Here is an 18435-nt window from a genome sequence, read left to right on the forward strand (position 1 = left end):
GTAATAATTTCCCCTAAGTCTGTGGTCCGAGGAGCCATGCAGGACTTAGGTTCTGTTTAAAACTTGTATGGTTGCATTAAGTAATAATTTCCCCTAAGTCTGTGGTCCAAGGAGCCATGCAGGACTTAGGTTCTGTTTAAAACTTGTATAAATTGTCATAAGTAATAATTTCCCCTAAGTCTGTGGTCCGAGAATCCATGCAGGACTTAGGTTCTGTTTAAAACTTGTAAGTAATAATTTCCCCTAAGTCTGTGGTCCGAGGAGCCATGCAGGACTTAGAATCTGTTTAAAACTTGTATAAATTGTCATAAGTAATAATTTCCCCTAAGTCTGTGGTCCGAGGATCCATGCAGGGCTTAGGTTCTGTTTAAAACTTGTAAGTAATAATTTCCCCTAAGTCCGTGGTCCGAGGAGCCATGCAGGAATTAGGTTCTGTTTAAAACTTGTATAAATTGTCATAAGTAATAATTTTCCCTAAGTCTGTGGTCCAAGGATCCATGCAGGACTTAGGTTCTGTTTAAAACTTGTAAGTAATAATTTCCCCTAAGTCTGTGGTCCGAGGATCCATTCAGGGCTTCGGTTCTGTTTAAAACTTGTAAGTAATAATTTCCCCTAAGTCTGTGGTCAAAGGAGCCATGCAGGACTTAGGTTCTGTTTAAAACTTGTATAAATTGTCATAAGTAATAATTTCCCCTAAGTCTGTGGTCCGAGGATCCATGCAAGACTTAGGTTCTGTTTAAAACTTGTAAGTAATAATTTCCCCTAAGTCTGTGGTCCGAGGATCCATGCAGGACCATGCAAGGACTTAGGTTCTGTTTAAAACTTGTATAGTATAAGTAATTTCCCCTAAGTCTGTGGTCCGAGAATCCATGCAGGACTTAGGTTCTGTTTAAAACTTGTAAGTAATAATTTCCCCTAAGTCTGTGGTCCGAGGAGCCATGCAGGACTTAAGTTCTGTTTAAAACTTGTATTAAGTCTGTGGTCCGAGGATCCATGCAGGACTTAGGTTCTTGTTTAAAACTTGTAATAAGTAATAATTTCCCCTAAGTCTGTGGTCCGAGGATCCATGCAGGACTTAGGTTCTGTTTAAAACTTGTAAATTGTCATAAGTAATAATTTCCCCTAAGTCTGTGGTCCGAGGAGGCAGGACTTAGGTTCTGTTTAAAACTTGTATAAATTGTCATAAGTAATAATTTCCCCTAAGTCTGTGGTCCGAGGAGCCATTTAGGTTCTGTTTAAAACTTGTATAAATTGTCATAAGTAATAATTTCCCCTAAGTCTGTGGTCCGAGGATCCATGCAGGACTTAGGTTCTGTTTAAAACTTGTAAGTAATAATTTCCCCTAAGTCTGTGGTCCGAGGATCCATGCAGGGTTTAGGTTCTGTTTAAAACTTGTAAGTAATAATTTCCCTTAAGTCTGTGGTCCGAGGAGCCAAGCAAAACTTAGATTCTGTTTAAAACTTATATAAATTGTCATAAGTAATAATTTCCCCTAAGTCTGTGGTCCGAGGATCCATGCAGGACTTAGGTTCTGTTTAAAACTTGTAAGTAATAATTTCCCCTAAGTCTGTGGTCCGAGGAGCCATGCAGGACTTAGGTTCTGTTTATAAATTGTCATAAGTAATAATTTCTCCTAAGTCTGTGATCCGAGGAGCCATGCAGGACTTAGGTTCTGTTTAAAACTTGTATAAATTGTCATAAGTAATAATTTCCCCTAAGTTTGTGGTCCGATGAGCCATGCAGGACTTAGGTTCTGTTTAAAACTTGTATAAATTGTCATAAGTAATAATTTCCCCTAAGTCTGTGGTCCGAGGATCCATGCAGGACTTAGGTTCTGTTTAAAACTATGTATATTCGTAAATAGACCAGTAGGCACAGGATAATTACGAAACAAAACATGGGCTAAGCCATTTTCATTAATAATAATATCTTCTGAGGTTATTTACATTCCATGGTCGAGGTACAGTTTTTTCATCCAAATCTTCTAGGTAGTAGGCGCCTATCCCAACCACGGACGTTACACGGTATGGTCCTTCCCAATTGGGCCCCAACTTGCCCCAAGAGGGGTTCTTTGCGCTGCCGAGAACCTTCCTCATCACGAGATCACCTGGACCCAGAGGTCGCAGTTTAACATTGGCATCATACCCCTGCCTCAGCTTCTGGTGATAATAGGCCATATGAATCGTTGCTTTTTCCCTTCTTTCCTCGATTAGGTCTAGACTTCTTCCCAATAACTCGTCTTTACCGTTTGGGGTAAACGAGTTAGACCTTAGTGTGGGAAAGTTGTTCTCGATTGGGAGCACGGCCTCAGCCCCATAAGTCATCGAAAAGGGGGTCTCCCCGGTTGACCGTCGTGGCGTTGTCCGATAGGTCCGTAGGACGTGCGGGAGCTCTTCTACCCATCTCCCCTTTGCGTCATCCAGCCTTTTCTTTAGTCCGTTCACTATGACCTTGTTTACGGCCTCAACCTGCCCATTTCCTTGGGATAGGCGGGGGTGGAATACCAGTTAATGATCCCGAACTCGCGGCAGTACTCCCTAAAGTTATTACTGTCGAATTGGAGACCATTGTCGGAAATGAGTGTACGTGGAGTTCCGAAGCGGGTGATGATGTTCTTCCAGATGAATTTCTGGGCATCCACGTCCCTAATGTTGGCCAGAAGTTCAGCCTCCACCCATTTAGTGAAGTAATCAGTTCCGACTATTATGTATCGCTTGTTCCCCGTAGTTTTGGGGAAAGGTCCGACTATATCAAAGCCCCATTGTTCGAACGGCCATGGGCTGGAGAGGGGGTTGAGAACTCCTCCGGGTTGGTGGATATTCGGGGCGAATCTTTGACACTGATCGCACTTCTTGGCGTATTCTTGGGCCTCTCTTTGCATGTTCGGCCACCAGTACCCCTGGGTGAGTGCCCTGTGCGCCAGCGACCTTCCTCCGGTGTGACTTCCATAAATTCCCTCGTGTAACTCTTCCAGTAGAGACTCGGACTCTTCTGGATGTATGCAGAGTTGGTACGGTCCAGAGTAGGAGCGCCGATATAGTTTGTGATCCTCTGATAGCCAGAACCGAGGAGCATTCTTATGTATCCTCTCGGCCTCTAGTTTTTCCTCCGGTAAGATGTCGTTTTGGAGGAAGTTCCTTATGGGGTCCATCCAGCTAGGACTCTTTCTGATCTGATGGACTTGGGCTGGGTTTCTGCTGATAGGACTTGCCTGGGCTAAATTTTCAACAAGGATCAATCGCGGCAGATTATGCGCCGAGGACGTGGCTAGAATGGCCAGCGAGTCTGCATAGGTGTTTACACTCCTGGAAATGTGCGTCAGATTGAAGGACTCGAAACCCGTCTGTAGGCGTTTGACTTGTCCTAGATACTCCTGCATTCTACCATCTCTGGCTTCCAGCTCACCCATCACTTGTCCAACGACCAATCTGGAGTCCGAGAATACCTCTATCATTCTTCCGCCCAACCTTTGAACCATCGTCATCCCTTGAAGTAAGGCTTCGTATTCGGCTTCATTGTTCGTAGCCGAGAACCCGAGTTTCAGTGATTTTTCAATGGCAGCACCGTCCGGTGATATTAGAACTAATCCGACTCCAGATCCTCTCTGGTTGGCCGCGCCATCCACGTAGACCTTCCAATGCAAGGTCCCCCCTGTTGAAATTGCGCCGACCGATTTTCCATCCATGTCTTTCTTCTCGGTTACTGTTTCTATAGAGGGTTCAACAAACTCCGCTACCAAGTCTGCGAGGACCTGACCTTTGATGGAGGGTCTGGGCATATATTTGATATCAAAGGCCCCCAAAAGCGCACTCCACATGGCGATCCTTCCTGTGTAGTCAGCGCTTCGGAGCACTGCTCGAAGGGGAAGCTGGGTTAGGACGATGACCGTATGCGCCTGAAAGTAATGAGGGAGCTTCCGTGTGACATGTACTATCGTCAGGATTGCCTTTTCTAGAGGTAGGTACCTCACCTCAGCCTCATGTAATGATTTGCTCACATAATAAACCGGTCGCTGCACCCCATTATCATCCCGTATCAGTACCAGGCTTACAGCATGGGGAGCTATAGCGATGTACGCAAACAGCACCTCGTCTGTCTCAGGGTTGGACATGATGGGTGGCCGTGACAGGTATTCCTTAAGCTGCTGGAAAGCCCGAACACAATCCTCCGACCACTCAAACCCTTTCCACTTGTTTATTAGGAGGTAAAAAGGTCGGCATCGATCCGCTGATCGTGATATGAACCGGTTTAACGCTGCAATCATACCAGTGAGCTTCTGCACTTCCTTCGGGTTCCGAGGAGTCTGTAGGCTGTTAATTGCCTTGATTTGGTCGGGGCTTACTTCTATCCCTCAGTGGGTTACCATGTACCCTAAAAATTTCCCCGACCCGACCCCGAATGAGCATTTGGAAGCATTCAGCAGCAACCGATGTTCCCTTAAGATAGCGAAGATTCTTCCAAGGTCTTTCACGTGCTCGGACACCCTTTTGCTTTTCACAACCATATCGTCTATGTAAACCTCAATGATCTTGCCCAGCTGTGGCTCGAACATCCGGGTCATCATCCTTTGGTAGGTTGAGCCGGCGTTCTTTAGCCCAAACGGCATTACCTTATAGTGATAATTTCCGATGGGCGTCATGAAAGCTGTCTTCTCCTGGTCTTCTAGCGCGAGGGGTATCTGATGATAGCCCTGGAAGGCATCCAGGAAACTCATTCGAGGGTGGCCCACGGTTGCATCTATCAATCTGTCGATTCGGGGCAGGGGAAACGGGTCCTTTGGGCACGCCTTGTTCAGGTCTGTGAAGTCCACGCAGACCCTCCACTTCCCTGTCTTCTTCTTTACCACCACCGTGTTTGCCAACCATTCGGGGTAAAAGACCTCTTTAATAGCCCCTGCTCGTTTCAGTTTTGCCACTTCGTCTCTTACGGCACTAGCATGTTCCTTTGAAGGGCGTCGGGGTAGCTACTTCTTCGGAGTGGAAGAGGGGTTGACGTTCAGGTGGTGACAAATAAGGCTAGGATCAACTCCCGAGGCGTCGTAGGCGTCCCATGCAAACACATCGACATTCTCTCTGAGAAATCTGACTAGTTCTTCTTTTTCTTGAGCAGGCAACTCAGAGCCGATCTGGAAAAACTTCTCCGAGTCGTCACTAACAACGATTTTATCTAAACTTTCACATCGTATTTCCTCGGCTGGCCCGTCGCCCTGCCCTACCGAGGTGGCTGGTTGCTATAAGCTCTCTGGGGCCGAGGACTCGGCATGGGGCCTATGTAAAATGGCGGCCACCATACGCTTCATGGCCTCGGCCTGATCTCCTCGGATCTCTTCTACTTGTCCTCTGGAGGGGTATTTTACTTTTTGGTGAAGTGTGGAGGTTACGGCTTCCAGGGCGTGGATCCATGGCCTGGCAACTATTGCGGTGTAGGGTGAGTAAGCGTCGACCACGATAAAATTCACCTCTACCACCTCCGACCCAGTCTGTACGGGTAGTCGGATTTGCCCCTTTGGCGTAACAATCCTTCCTTCGAAGCTGAGAAGGGGGGAATCATAGGCTGCCAAATCTTCCGGCTTCAAGTTCAGCCCCTTGTATAGATCAGGGTACATTATCTCTACCGCACTTCCCGAGTCTACTAACACCCTTTTCACATCGAAGCCCCCAATTCTTAACGTAACCACCAAGGCATCATTGTAAGGTTGAATAGTTCCTCTCTTATCCTCGTCCGAGAATCCTAGTATCAAGGAGCTTCCCTTTCTTAAACTTTTGGGTTCCCTTTGCTTGTTCCCGGAGGGGAGCCGATCAACAGCTAGTACCCTGGGGAAGGGCGGCCCAGTTCTTCCTGGTGCGGCGAGGATGACATGAATCGTTCCGGTGGGGAGTCGTAAGGACACCTCCTCTCGAGACTCCTGTACTGCTGGACCGGGATGGCCGCTCGAGGGGTGTAGAAGGTGACGCAACTTCCCTTCTCGGACCAACAGATCTAAGTGATTCCATAGATTTCTGCAATCCTCAGTGGTATGCCCATGGTCCTGATGATAGTGGCAGTACAGGTTTTGGTTCCATTTGGAAGGGTCTCCAGCCATCTTTCCCGGCCTCCTGAAATAGGGCTCGTTCCTTACTTTCTCCAGCACCTGTTGTACTGGCTCCCTGAACACGGCATTCACTGTCTGCGGGTTGCTCTGTCCAGCCTGTCGCGAAAAATCTCTCCTCGACTGGTTAGGGTTATACCGTTCCGATCTAAAATCACTTGCTTTGGGGGGAATGACCTTCTCCTTTCCCCTTCCTTGCAGCTGATCTTCTTCCACCCTTTTGTACTTGTCGATCCTATCCCTCAACTGATCAACGTTGGCAACCGGTTTACCAGTGAGGGATTTCCTTAAGCCATGCTCGGTGGGGAGTCCGTTTTTGAACGTGCTGATAGCGACAGCATCATGGTTGTCATCTAGGTCGTTATACACCTCCCAATATCTATCCGAGTATGCTTTTAGAGTCTCGCCTTCGTGTATGGATAAGGACAATAGCGAACCGAGGGGTCTGGGGACTCTGGTGTTGGTGATAAAGCGGGAGTAGAAATCCCGAGTGAGCTGCTTGTATGAGCTTATGGAATTTGTCTTCAGGTCGTTGAACCACCTCATCGCCATTGATCCCAAGCTGGATGGGAAGATTTTGCACATAAGGGCTTCATTTTGCGAGTAGATTGCCATTTTTTGGTTAAACTGACTCACATGTTCTACCGGGTCTGCTCGGCCGTTATAGATGGCGAATGCCGGTTGGTTGAAGCGTCGAGGCAGCTTAGCCCCTTCAATTCTATACGTGAAGAGGGACCTTGAAACCTGGTCCAGCGCCTTCTTCATGGCATCATTTCCCGAACCCTTGCTGGATGTGCTCTCATACTTCCGCACAGGGCGTGGTTCCTTTTCGTAGGAAAAGGTTTCACTTGGGGGGGTCCTTGACCTCCGTCGATAACTCGCATCCTCTGCATTAGAGGACTCGTCTGAGTCAGAAGGAGATCGTTTTCGCTGCACTTGTCGTAGCTTCCTTTTCAAATCATCTATCTCTCGTTGCATGGCCTGATGACTGTTTAGCCTCTGGGACACATGACTACCTATCTGAGTGTGACTCTGGCTTGTCCGGATAGTATGCACATTTCCCTCACGATTTCCCCTGCCGCCTGGGTTGACGGGGTTATTTTGCCTCTGGGACTCGGCGGGTTGTGTCTGTTGGGAGTTAGCCTGATGAGGATTCTCCTGGTGCGGACCTAGCTCTGCCATGCTCGACCGTTGTGCTAGCTGATGCCCTAGTTCTTCCCACAGACGGCGTCAATTGTAGTTGCACGATTTTCCTGGCCCAAATTCTATTGATCAGGCCTTGGCCCAAGGCGCAACCCACAATAAATATTTGTAGAGGATGAGTCAAAGAACTTTGCCTCAGTGAGCCTATTCGGTCTGATACATGGACAATGTTGTTGCAGAAAAATAAAAACACAAGAGTGGCTCTCTCACATATAATTCTATTTCTTCTGTTTCGAATACAGTTTTTTCCCCCTCCCTTTTCTTTGTGGGACTCCACTACATTATATAGTTCTCTTCCTCTCTTCTCAACCTTACACTTGTTGATCATCTAAGCATCTACTTGAGCACCTGTCCCATCAGACGCCCTTATCACTCCCTTTGTGAGTTGCAGAGGCCAAGGTAGTACTGTTCAGGGGTCTTTTCCTCATTAATGCGGCCAAGAGGGTGGTTGGGGCGCAATTAATGTGGTGGTGGCAGCTTTCCATGAGATATTTTGGATTTTATTCTTTTTATATACTGTGAGGATGAACTGAAATGGTTGGGGCGAGTTCCTCGTCTGGACTTCGTAATGTCCGAGGAGGAGTTACTCCTCGGACAGGTTTCTTTGGCGCTATTGGGCCTGAATAATGCTTTATCTGTGATTTCTCCTCGGACAGGACGCTCCTCGGACGGGCCTGAATTTGGACTAGCCCATTATTTTTGGGCCGGGCCCCACATTAAATTTTCTTGATTTTTTTTATTATTTCTAACAACCACTATTCAATCTTTTCATTCATCCTTAAAATACATAAAAAAAATATATAAATAATAATAATAGTGTCAATCTAAATTTACACAATTACTAAAACAATTATATATTTTTACACAACTTTGCATTGATTAATGTAAGAGAATTTTGGACTTGATTGACTAAAACATGAACTGATATGGATATTCTGATACCATTTGTTGGAAAAACTAGTTTTGCATCTCATACAAAACCCACAGCAGAAGCAACATAAGGATCTACTTCATTCATGAGAGATAACATGTAACCTTAAATTCTAGAACAAAGAATATAAATCGTACCTTGGTGCAGTAAAATTCAAAAAATAAAAAAGATTTAAGAATACCTTCAATCTTCATCCCAATTCCACATGGTACCCAAGATAAGCGGTCTCTCAATCAGTTCTTACATACATTAATTTTCCTTTGGAAAAGTGAATTCCAAAAACCTGTAGAGAACTCGTATTAGTTACTGTGTAACTGCCTTAGCAGTTATTTTATTTAATAACTTTTATTAAATAAAAACTAATTATCTAATTGGGTTAGCCTTTTGAGCCAACCCAATTGGGCTTGAGTGTGTGGTTTGGGATGGGACCAAAGAGCCTAATAAGGCTCTAGCTTCAATGAGCTTCAAAATTATTTGTTAACTCTTGACAAACCTAAAGCTACCATTAATTATATAACAAGTACCACTACGAAAATATAATTGCACTCTAAGCCTTATTAATAAATTATTTCCCAAGACTCTAATATAATATCATTTGACCCCTCCATGAAATATCTATAGTGAACAAAGTCATAATAAACTGTCACTTTGTAAACAACTATTTTATTCCTTGAGTACCTAGTTTAATCTTTTAGTTATTCATATTTAAGAAATCTAATTTCAATAAATATAAACTTTAGTAATTCTTCACTAAAGTGGCTAGCCCTAAATAACTAGTTGTCATTAAATTTATCTCAAAGAGATATTTCGTGTCTCTATAGAAAGAAATTATGGATTCCATTTTGAGAATTTGTTCTCTTAACACTATGTGTTATTATCCAACATACTAAGGTTTTGACCGTTAAACTAAATCTCAGTCCTGATATATCAAAGTAACCTACATTTCATAATCAGGTTCACTATCCTCTCAGGATTGAGAGTTTATGAAATTAGAAGTCGTGAGATTAATTATTCAGGTGACAGTTTTTAATTGAATAATTAATCACAGCGGTTTAGTTTAATATGTCTTATACACTTAAGACATATCAACACATCAACTAGAAGACTCCACTTTCATGATCAAGACAAACCATCTTAGTTAATACATTATAGTCTTCGTAGATAAAATGCCCAATTTTATCACCGACTACGAGTTATATTTTGAGTTTACAATGAACTTGTGATTTATATCTTTTGTAATTAAATCACATAAATTACATACAATGCATCTCAAAAACTATGATAATGTCCAATTAGTTCATTTACAAATAGTCTCATATAATTAAACAATTTAATTATTTATGACATGCCAATAAATTGGATTTTAGGGCACAAATCTACTTTTTCTATTATACAAATATTCATGCACTAAGATAGTTAATTAAGCTCGCACCAACACCCTGCCCATGTGCCTAAGCCATTACTCATCGTAGCTCAAAAGTCAATGGAGCTCAAAAAAAAAAAAAAATGAAAGCGTAATTGAATGTGTACACGGCTCATTCATTTCACAACATTCTTTGTAGATGACAAGTGTAGTTGTGACTTTATCCATTGTAACAATTTGAGTTTCGGGCCGCCTTCTCATTTTTAAACGTTAAGGCTTTGAATCTTTCAATTAAATATAGGGATTAAAATGTGTACACATTGGCATTTTAAAGTGAGAGAAGGAATCTAATTTACACAAGCTAGCCAAAGAAACAGTCAAAAGATCAACTCCAATTACATCATATGACTTCTAATATACTACTTGAATAATTAATTTTCCTTTTATGAATAGTTCTTGAGATCGAAATTATTTCTAATGGATAATCAGCCATTTCTGAAGCCTATGTTCATGTACAAAGACAAAGTTTCTGTTCAAGCCTAGGCGAATAGGAGGTAAAATGTTTTCCCTCCACAACACCACAGCCTTTCCGTTAATATTGTTTGCAGTGTTTTCCCTTACAAGCTCCATTAATTCCCAGCCAACCTATAATGACAACATATGTTTAGATCAATCAAATCAAACCACCAACGCTAATTATCAATCCAACCTCACAGTCCTGTTGAATTCTTTATCATCTAAAGCTTCCCAAAACTACAGCTTCTACAACGATAGCTCTAATATTGGCATCTATGGACTCTTTCTCTGCCGAGGCGATGTTTCTAATAGTACCTGCCAAAGTTGTGTCAGCTATGCGACCCAAGACATCACAACTCGGTGTTCATCTAATAATAGCGCAATCATATGGTACGATGAATGCATGTTACGCTATTCCAATGTTAATTTCTTTGGACAGGTACAAACTTCTCCAAGGGTACTCATGTGGAATGTCGGGAACACAACCTCACCTGATCAGCCCAACTTTAGCGCAGTTGCTCTAATGAACATTCTAACAGGGACAGCAGTAAATGACGATATGTTGTTTCATGATGGGAATTTGACAGCAAGTAATGGATCCAATCAAACTTATGGGTTGGTGCAGTGTACTAGAGATATCAGTAGTAGTGGTTGCAGCAGTTGCTTAAGCCTGTTGATCAAGGATGCTGAGAGTTGTTGCCAATCGAAAATAGGGTTGCGTATCATAACCCCAAGTTGCAGTATAAGGTATGAGACCTACTCTTTCTTTCAACAACCACCAATGCCGCCGCCTTCAGCACCAGCACCACCGCCCCCACCTCAATCATCAGGTAAGACATGTAGATTTGTAATTTTCTTTGTTGTTTGGATTGATGGTTAAGAAGAGAGTTTGAACAAATATATGTACTAATTGAACTACAAAATTCTTTTCTCTCTCTCTCCCCTCCCCCCCACCCCGGCCTATGGAAGGGTTTGTGGAGAATTATTTGGTATATGTGAGTGAGGTGAACAAAGAAATCTTAGGATCCTCTCCACAAATGAATCTATATAATGTTTTTGGATTAAATGTTAAAAATTTAAAATAATTTTCAGTACCACATCATTTACATCGACTGTTGAATTTTCATAAACTGAAAATTTTTAATCCTTTGAATGAAAATATCAACAACTTGGCGTATTGGTTGAGATAACAATTATCCACTTCATTTCTGTGTGCCAAACAGGCGTAGAGTATTCGTCTTAGATGATCAATTTCATTATTTAGTGTTCCAAATGATAAAAAGTGTAGTAAACCAAGCAAAATTATTTAAGGACCTGAATGAAAGGGAAATTTTTTTCTAAACAGAAGGCTAAAGGATAATAGCTGTTTTAGAACTGCTGGGAAGTAATTGGCATACAGAAGCTAGGTAAACATCCATTCAAACTCACAAACATGAAGGTTTTAGTCTACAACTTGAAGAAGTTCTTTGTGTTTACTTCTGTACTTACATATTTGTCTTATATGTGACAGTTTGGGGCTTTGGGCAGCTTATGTCCTTACAATTATTCATATATCATTGATTCATCGACTTACAATTACTTTAAGCAAACTTAGGCTGATTTCTATGATGAGCAACAGGAGATGGAGGAAAGAAGACAAAAAAGACAGTAATCATTACTATATCATCACTTGCATCAATTGCAATAGTTGCAGCTGTCTTGGGTTTCTGGTATTATTCATCATCAGACAGGAGGAAAAGAAATTTAGGTAGATTCAGTTTAGCCAATCTTTCAAAATATTTGATTTTTTTTTTATTTTATAAGTTCTATTAAAATTTGTATTTCTAGATTTTCATTAATTTTTGTTTTATCTAATTTATTACTCAGATGGAGATAAAAGCCAAGAAATTCCATTACAAAATAATTTAGCAGGTTCACTTTCAATGCCGTTAGACTATAGTATCTATGGAAGGGATGATGACAACAGAGGAGAAATGACTTCCTTCAATTTAAGTACAATATTGACTGCTACAAACAATTTCTCTGATGCCAATAAGCTTGGAGAAGGTGGTTTTGGCCCAGTGTACAGGGTAAAAAAAGCATAGTAATTAATATATATTATTCATCTTTAGAAATTATTGGATCGTTTGCATTTGAAATTAATATATAGCAATAGTTAGGATCATTTGATTTCCGGAGAAATCACCTTAACGTTGTAACATGTAGCAGAGTATGTCTACCAATACTATGTGATCATTTTGCTGATGAAGTTTAAAATGCTTCCAGGGCAAGTTGATTAATGGGAAGGAAATAGCAGTTAAAAGGCTTTCAATGAAATCAAAACAAGGTCTTGAAGAGTTCAAGAATGAAGTGATTTTAATTGCAAAACTTCAGCATAGGAATCTAGTAAGGCTTGGAAGGAGAAGAAAAACTTCTAGTCTATGAGTACATGGCCAACACTAGTCTTGATGTCTTCTTGTTTGGTTTGCTCTCTCTCTCTCTCTCTCACAAACACATACACAGCATCATTTATTGTAGGAAATTATATGGAAAAAGTGTCCTATATGAAAGAAACTTTTGCCCCATTATTACGATACAGATCCAAAGAAATGTAAAGAACTAGACTGGGCTAAACGTACAAGCATTGTCAATGGGATTGCAAAAGGACTTCTCTATCTACATGAGGACTCTCGGCTCAAAATCATCCATAGGGATTTGAAAGCAAGCAATGTATTGCTAGATGATGAAATGAACCCAAAGATATCAGATTTTGGCACTGCTAGGATTTTTGGGGGCAATCAAATAGAAGCCAACACAATCAGAGTTGTGGGTACATAGTAAGCATTCCCTTCATAAATTTTATTTCCACAATCACTAATATGGACAAATTGTTAAGACATGATCAAACAAAAGTTTGGTCCCTCACGTACATGTTATGGGAAAGGGGAGGTTCATTTGATTTTCCACTCTACATTTTGCAAATTTTGTTTTAAACTCATTAAAAAATTTAGCAGTAAAATCATGTGGAAAACTCTACAATGTCAATAGTGATTTAAAGTAAGAACTGTGAGAAGAGGGAATTGCAAAGGAAGAAAGCCAACTTAAGAACTGTGAGAAGGGGAAATTGCAAAGGAAGAAAGCCAACTTTCCCAAGTCATGGTTATGTCAATGTAACTTATGCTCTTAAAGATAGTATATTACATTTAGGATAATTTTTCTTTCATTCTTTTACTGTGATTGAAACCATACTGTATCATAATGCATATTTTTTCCCATAGTGGATACATGGCGCCAGAATATGCAATGGAGGGATTATTTTCAATAAAGTCTGACATATATAGCTTCGGGATTCTACTGCTTGAAATTGCTAGTGGAAAAAAGAACAGTGGCTTCTATCATCCAGAGCGTGAAGAAAGCCTTCTGTCATATGTACGTCTCTTTTCCATATCTTTTGAGCTCAAATTATGTTTTTTCTTATTATTGTGAACTAAAAATAAATTTACCAATAGGCATGGCGATTATGGAATGATGGCAAAGGACTGGAATTTATAGATCAGACCATAGTTGATACTTGTCCTATAAGTGAGGTACTGAGATTGATCCATATTGCATTGTTATGTGTTCAAGAAGATCCTAATGATAGACCTACCATGTCAATGGTCGTACTCATGCTTGCAAGCAAATTGATAAACCTTCCTCAACCATCAGCACCTCCATTTACAGTAAGTAGATTTATCATGTTTGATCAATCTTCAACAGTTGGCACCGGCTAAGGATTTGTCACATCTGATCTGTCTTCAACAAGTGCTTCTTGCTAGTGAAGAGATTAACTGGTGCATTTCATTTTAACTACAAAATTTCATTGTTAGAAGCTTCTTCAAGCAGGGGATGCATCATCTTCATATTTCTATTCTTGAACTAGTTCTCAGGGGAATCAGATTGAATTACCACATATACAAAATTATGCAATGCAAACTCACAAAGGAAAAGATGACAAACATCAATGGACTGAATCATGTGATATGATTTTGACAATAAATATTTCAAAATGTGTAACCTAATATAGCATCAAACCAATATTTGAAGTCAAATTCAGGAAGATGTGGTCATTGGAAATAATATGCAAAAGGGAAAGACTTACTCCCTTCGCTATCCAAAATCATTGCTTGCATTACTAAGTGCTCTCCGAAATTCCTTGTAAATGGGGATTGTTTATTGTGGCTGGAGGAATAAATGAGCCCTGGTGAACTTATTATTTTCTGCACTCTAGCATCAGGTACAACTATTTGGTTATTCTGTTTGGCATTATGAGTTTCTCTATGAGTTCTTTCTTATCAACCTTGATATAATTTTGACCTGATTGTTGCTCACACCTTTTTCCTTGGAGGCAGAATTGCAAAAGACAAGAGATCAGAAGTCCAATGTCTGCCATAGAGGGATTATTCAAGGAAACAAGCATCAATTAGAAGTTAGAAGTAAGAAGTTTGAAAGAAGGCATAATTATAAAATATTTTGATTACAATAGACAACAATGACAATGACATATTAGGAACCTTAATAGTTGAATCTCAATTCAAGGAGATATAACATGTTAAAAGGAATTTGAAACTCTGACCATTAAACAAGGGATGAGCTATATCCAAGCAATCCAAAAAATAGTCTGAATGAATTTTATTTATTTTATTTATTTTATTTTTTACTGTATTTTATTGGTGACTAGTAGGATAAACGTTTTTTGGGAGGATGAATGAGGAAAATTCAAAACAAACCAAGAAAAGATAGTTCAAAAGAGTGCAACCTTCACACAACACAAGCAAAAAACATCATCTGCAAGACATAGAAACAACCAACGCAGCTACTCTAAACCAGAACGCAACACAGACAGAATAGCTGCAAAAAGCTATTCAAAGAAATGCAGTTTACCACTGTGGTGGCCCATTAATTTCAAGACACCAATACAATCCTCAATGCTTATGATTGAACATGGGTTGCATGAGTAGTTCACTGAGCCTCCTGACAACAGTATCAGACCCAAAGGACGGTTAATAACCTAAACTAGGAAGAGGATAATGTCCAATATAAGGGCTTCAAAATTAAATAATGGTTTTGCATCAGAAGATGGGTATATGTGATCTTGAAATTTCAGAGTTTTGTACGCCTGGAGGAGTACCAGAATGTCATCAATTGTCTTTAGCATTCCTACCAGTGCATGCTCTGCAATTATGAGGCCCCTGCCTCCTAATTTCCTGCATTAAACTAGGTTTATATATACATTCATACCGTGTCTCTCAATCATTTCCATCTGAGTTTTTTTATGACAATTTCTTCTTAAATTTTTACATATTTAATCACTCACAAAACTTGGGTTATTAAAGAATACTTGCAAATACAGTGCGGCAGATCAGTGTCAGTGCCACAGCAAACTGCATTACCTCAAAATTGATAGAAGCCCTTTTCTGAGTTCCATTTCCTATAATTATGTAAACCCAAGAGATTATGAGACAATTCTAATTTCAATTCAAGGTACAGGCAAAATAAGATGCAATAATGTACATTAGATCAGTATCTATGAACATAAATAGACAAGTTGGTTTGATTAAAGCCTCAATCCTAAATGTTGACAACAATTTTAGAGGTACAAGAGACTTTACAAGATAAGTTAACTGGAACCCACAAAAGGCTTCTCATTAATGGACATGAACTAAAAGGTAAGATTCAAAATGCTATCAAACATTAGAGACTAAATTCAAATTTTGAATTCTTAGAGACTAAAATCAAACTTAGAGACTGATTTACATTTTAAAACCCAAAAATATATATAAATCCTAATAGAGTGGCAGCTCTCTATGCGGATTCAATGGCACCAAACTCATTGAGTAGGGTAGCACCGCTGGACAAAACATAATATGTGGACCCAACTTAGAAAGTGAACAAGCTTGCTTCACACTGCATGTCTCAATTTCATAAAGATACAACTTGGTAGACACCCTAAGTAACAACAATCCGTCTTTAATCCCCAATGGAACCATCCATGGCTCCATATGATAAGTCACTGCTTCCGTCACTCTTTGATGCAGATTATAAAACCGCGGATGCTCTTCTTCAATTTCCTGCAGAGATTTTGAGTGTTTGAGAGTCCATTTGGATTCAAAAAAATCTTCAAGGAACCATATGTGAAGTCCTTTTTCAGAGACCATTGCATAATGCATTCGCCCTTCAGAATCTCCAATGCATGCCTGAGGGATGGTCTCAAATTCCATCGCGGGGATTGGTACTGAAATTAACCAAGATAGCTCCTTCTCTACATCATATGTGAGCACTTTATCTCCATCAGTTCGCCAATGTAAAATCCCTCCAACATAGACACTGTTGTTCTGGACTAAATTGTTATTGCAGTGGCAGATCTCATTTGATTTTGTCCATGCCCCAGTTTGGAATGAATATACTTCAAAAGTATAGCAGAAGTCCTCCTCCTCAGTCTCCAACTGCCTGACTCTAACCAGTTTGAATTTAGTAGAAATGTCTATGGGATCCCGAGTTGGGTCAAACGCCAATCCTATGGTGCTAAGATTGTCAAGTGCAGCAGTTGATTGTAATTTAATCCACTCCTTTTTTGAGGGATTGCACACATAGACAGCAGGGTCTTGAGCTTGATCAGGAAAGCAACTCCGGCAACATACAATCCCATTGCATGATGCTAACATCACTACATCCTCAGGAAGGAAATCAAACCCCTTTTGCTGCACTTTTTTATCATTGTCACCTTCACCTTCACCTTGTGATTCAACAACAGGAATGTAGCTAACTGTTCTGATGTCTTCATTGCACCACTGATACTTCCCTTGGAATATGAATCCCGATACGGTAGGCTTTTGCTTTTGTAATTGACTCTGGATGAAGGACCGGTCAGATATAAGCTTGTACCAACCTTTAGAAACGCACTTAAATCGAAGAAGAGTCTTTGAAGGCAAACGACATAGGATATTAGAGGGAATATCACTGTTCAAGAATTCAAGATTCTCCATTTCCTGAAATGAAATTCACATAACTTTGAGGAACAATTACTACAAGATATACAGACAAGACAAAAGTAGTGAGATCCATTGTAGCTACGATACAAACTAAGAAAGATGAGCAACAGAGACATTGGCAATCTATTAGTCTATGCAACTTAATATTGAAACCACAGGAAAATATTCAAACACTACTGTTACATTAGTAAGTGTATCATCATCTATACTAAAAGAACCAAAACCCCTAGTATAAAAAGGTAATCCTGTGTTGCCCATAAAATTTTTAATAATAAAAAAAAAAAAAAGAAAGGGTTTTTTAGCGAGGCTTTTGAAGCTGACTGAAAATCCAGAGGCAAATATAAGAACAATGAAGGTCCAGAAGTCCATGGAATTTAATATTGAAACCACGGGAAAATATTCAAACACTACTGTTGCATTAGCAAGTGGGTCAGTTATATACTATAAGGGCCAAACCACTAGTATAAAAAATTAAAAAATGCAAATCCTATGTTGCCATAAAATTTTTAATAATAAAAGCAAGGTTTTTAGCGAGGCTTTTGAAGCTGACTAAAAATCCAAAGGCTGCTACCGTTAGTTTTCAATGCAATCCATTAAACTAAAAAACCATTGAAAAAGAAGGAAAGAATAGAGCAAATAGTGATCTTTTTCTGTTTTCCCTTATTCATTTCCGTATAAACATTAAGTAGTACCTTATACTCTGTACAACTTTTTCAAGAATATAAATAAAGAAGATATTAGGAAGACAAAAAGAAAAAAAAAAAATGCATGCTTGAACATGAATATAATGAGCATGAGCAATGAATGCGAACGGTTTAATTGTTCTTATGACAAAATTCTTACCCCAAATGCAAGAAGAAATTAGGAAGAACAAAAGAGAAAAAAGGAAATGCAAGAATGAATATGAAATGTTTGATTGTCGTTATGTAAAAAAAACTCTTACCTCAAAAGCAGAGTCACCTCTCAATTTCTGTGCGGTGGACTCAGACTCTCAGACTGTGACAAATAACAAACTAGTGAAAATGGAAAGAAGATGAGGCAGAGGCAGTGTGTGCGTTTGTTATTGTTAGTATTAGCATTTACTGTTGGCATTTGGCACTGTCCACTTTTGCACGCACTGTTACTGTTCCGTAGCGCAGAGCAAGGACCGTAGCAAATGTTGCACTGGCACTCTCTCTTGACCGCTTTATTCTCCGTACAATCTGTTGTCATTTTGCAAATTCTGCATTTTGTAATTTGTATACACTGTACGTGCCACTCCATCCAATCCATCTCATTTTTATGACCCAACCCGCCTATTTCTCCTCGTATGTTTTTTTGTCAA

The 18435-nt window shown here is 40.2% G+C and overlaps 1 protein-coding gene and 1 pseudogene across 1 annotated transcript; one reads left to right on the forward strand and one right to left on the reverse strand.

Moving 5' to 3' along the window:
• Positions 1 to 10122: 10122 nt before the first annotated feature.
• LOC115989130 lies at positions 10123 to 13905 on the forward strand (annotated as a pseudogene).
• A 2000-nt stretch (positions 13906 to 15905) lies between these two features.
• On the reverse strand, positions 15906 to 18078 carry LOC115991176 (F-box protein At5g49610-like). Its single transcript, XM_031114913.1, has 2 exons — positions 18055 to 18078; positions 15906 to 17108 (listed from the first exon to the last, which is right to left on the reverse strand). Exon 2 carries the CDS (start codon positions 17103 to 17105, stop codon positions 15906 to 15908), a length of 1200 nt encoding a protein of 399 aa, XP_030970773.1. The 5' UTR covers positions 17106 to 17108; positions 18055 to 18078.
• Between the last annotated feature and the right edge of the window lie 357 nt (positions 18079 to 18435).

The sequence above is a fragment of the Quercus lobata genome, chromosome 5 (genome assembly GCF_001633185.2).
Source record: "Quercus lobata isolate SW786 chromosome 5, ValleyOak3.0 Primary Assembly, whole genome shotgun sequence".
NCBI lineage: Eukaryota > Viridiplantae > Streptophyta > Magnoliopsida > Fagales > Fagaceae > Quercus > Quercus lobata.

Excerpts from the sequence above, each read along its gene's own strand:
- LOC115991176 (XM_031114913.1), bottom strand. The coding sequence starts at position 17,105 with ATGGAGAATCTTGAATTCTTGAACAGTGATATTCCCTCTAATATCCTA.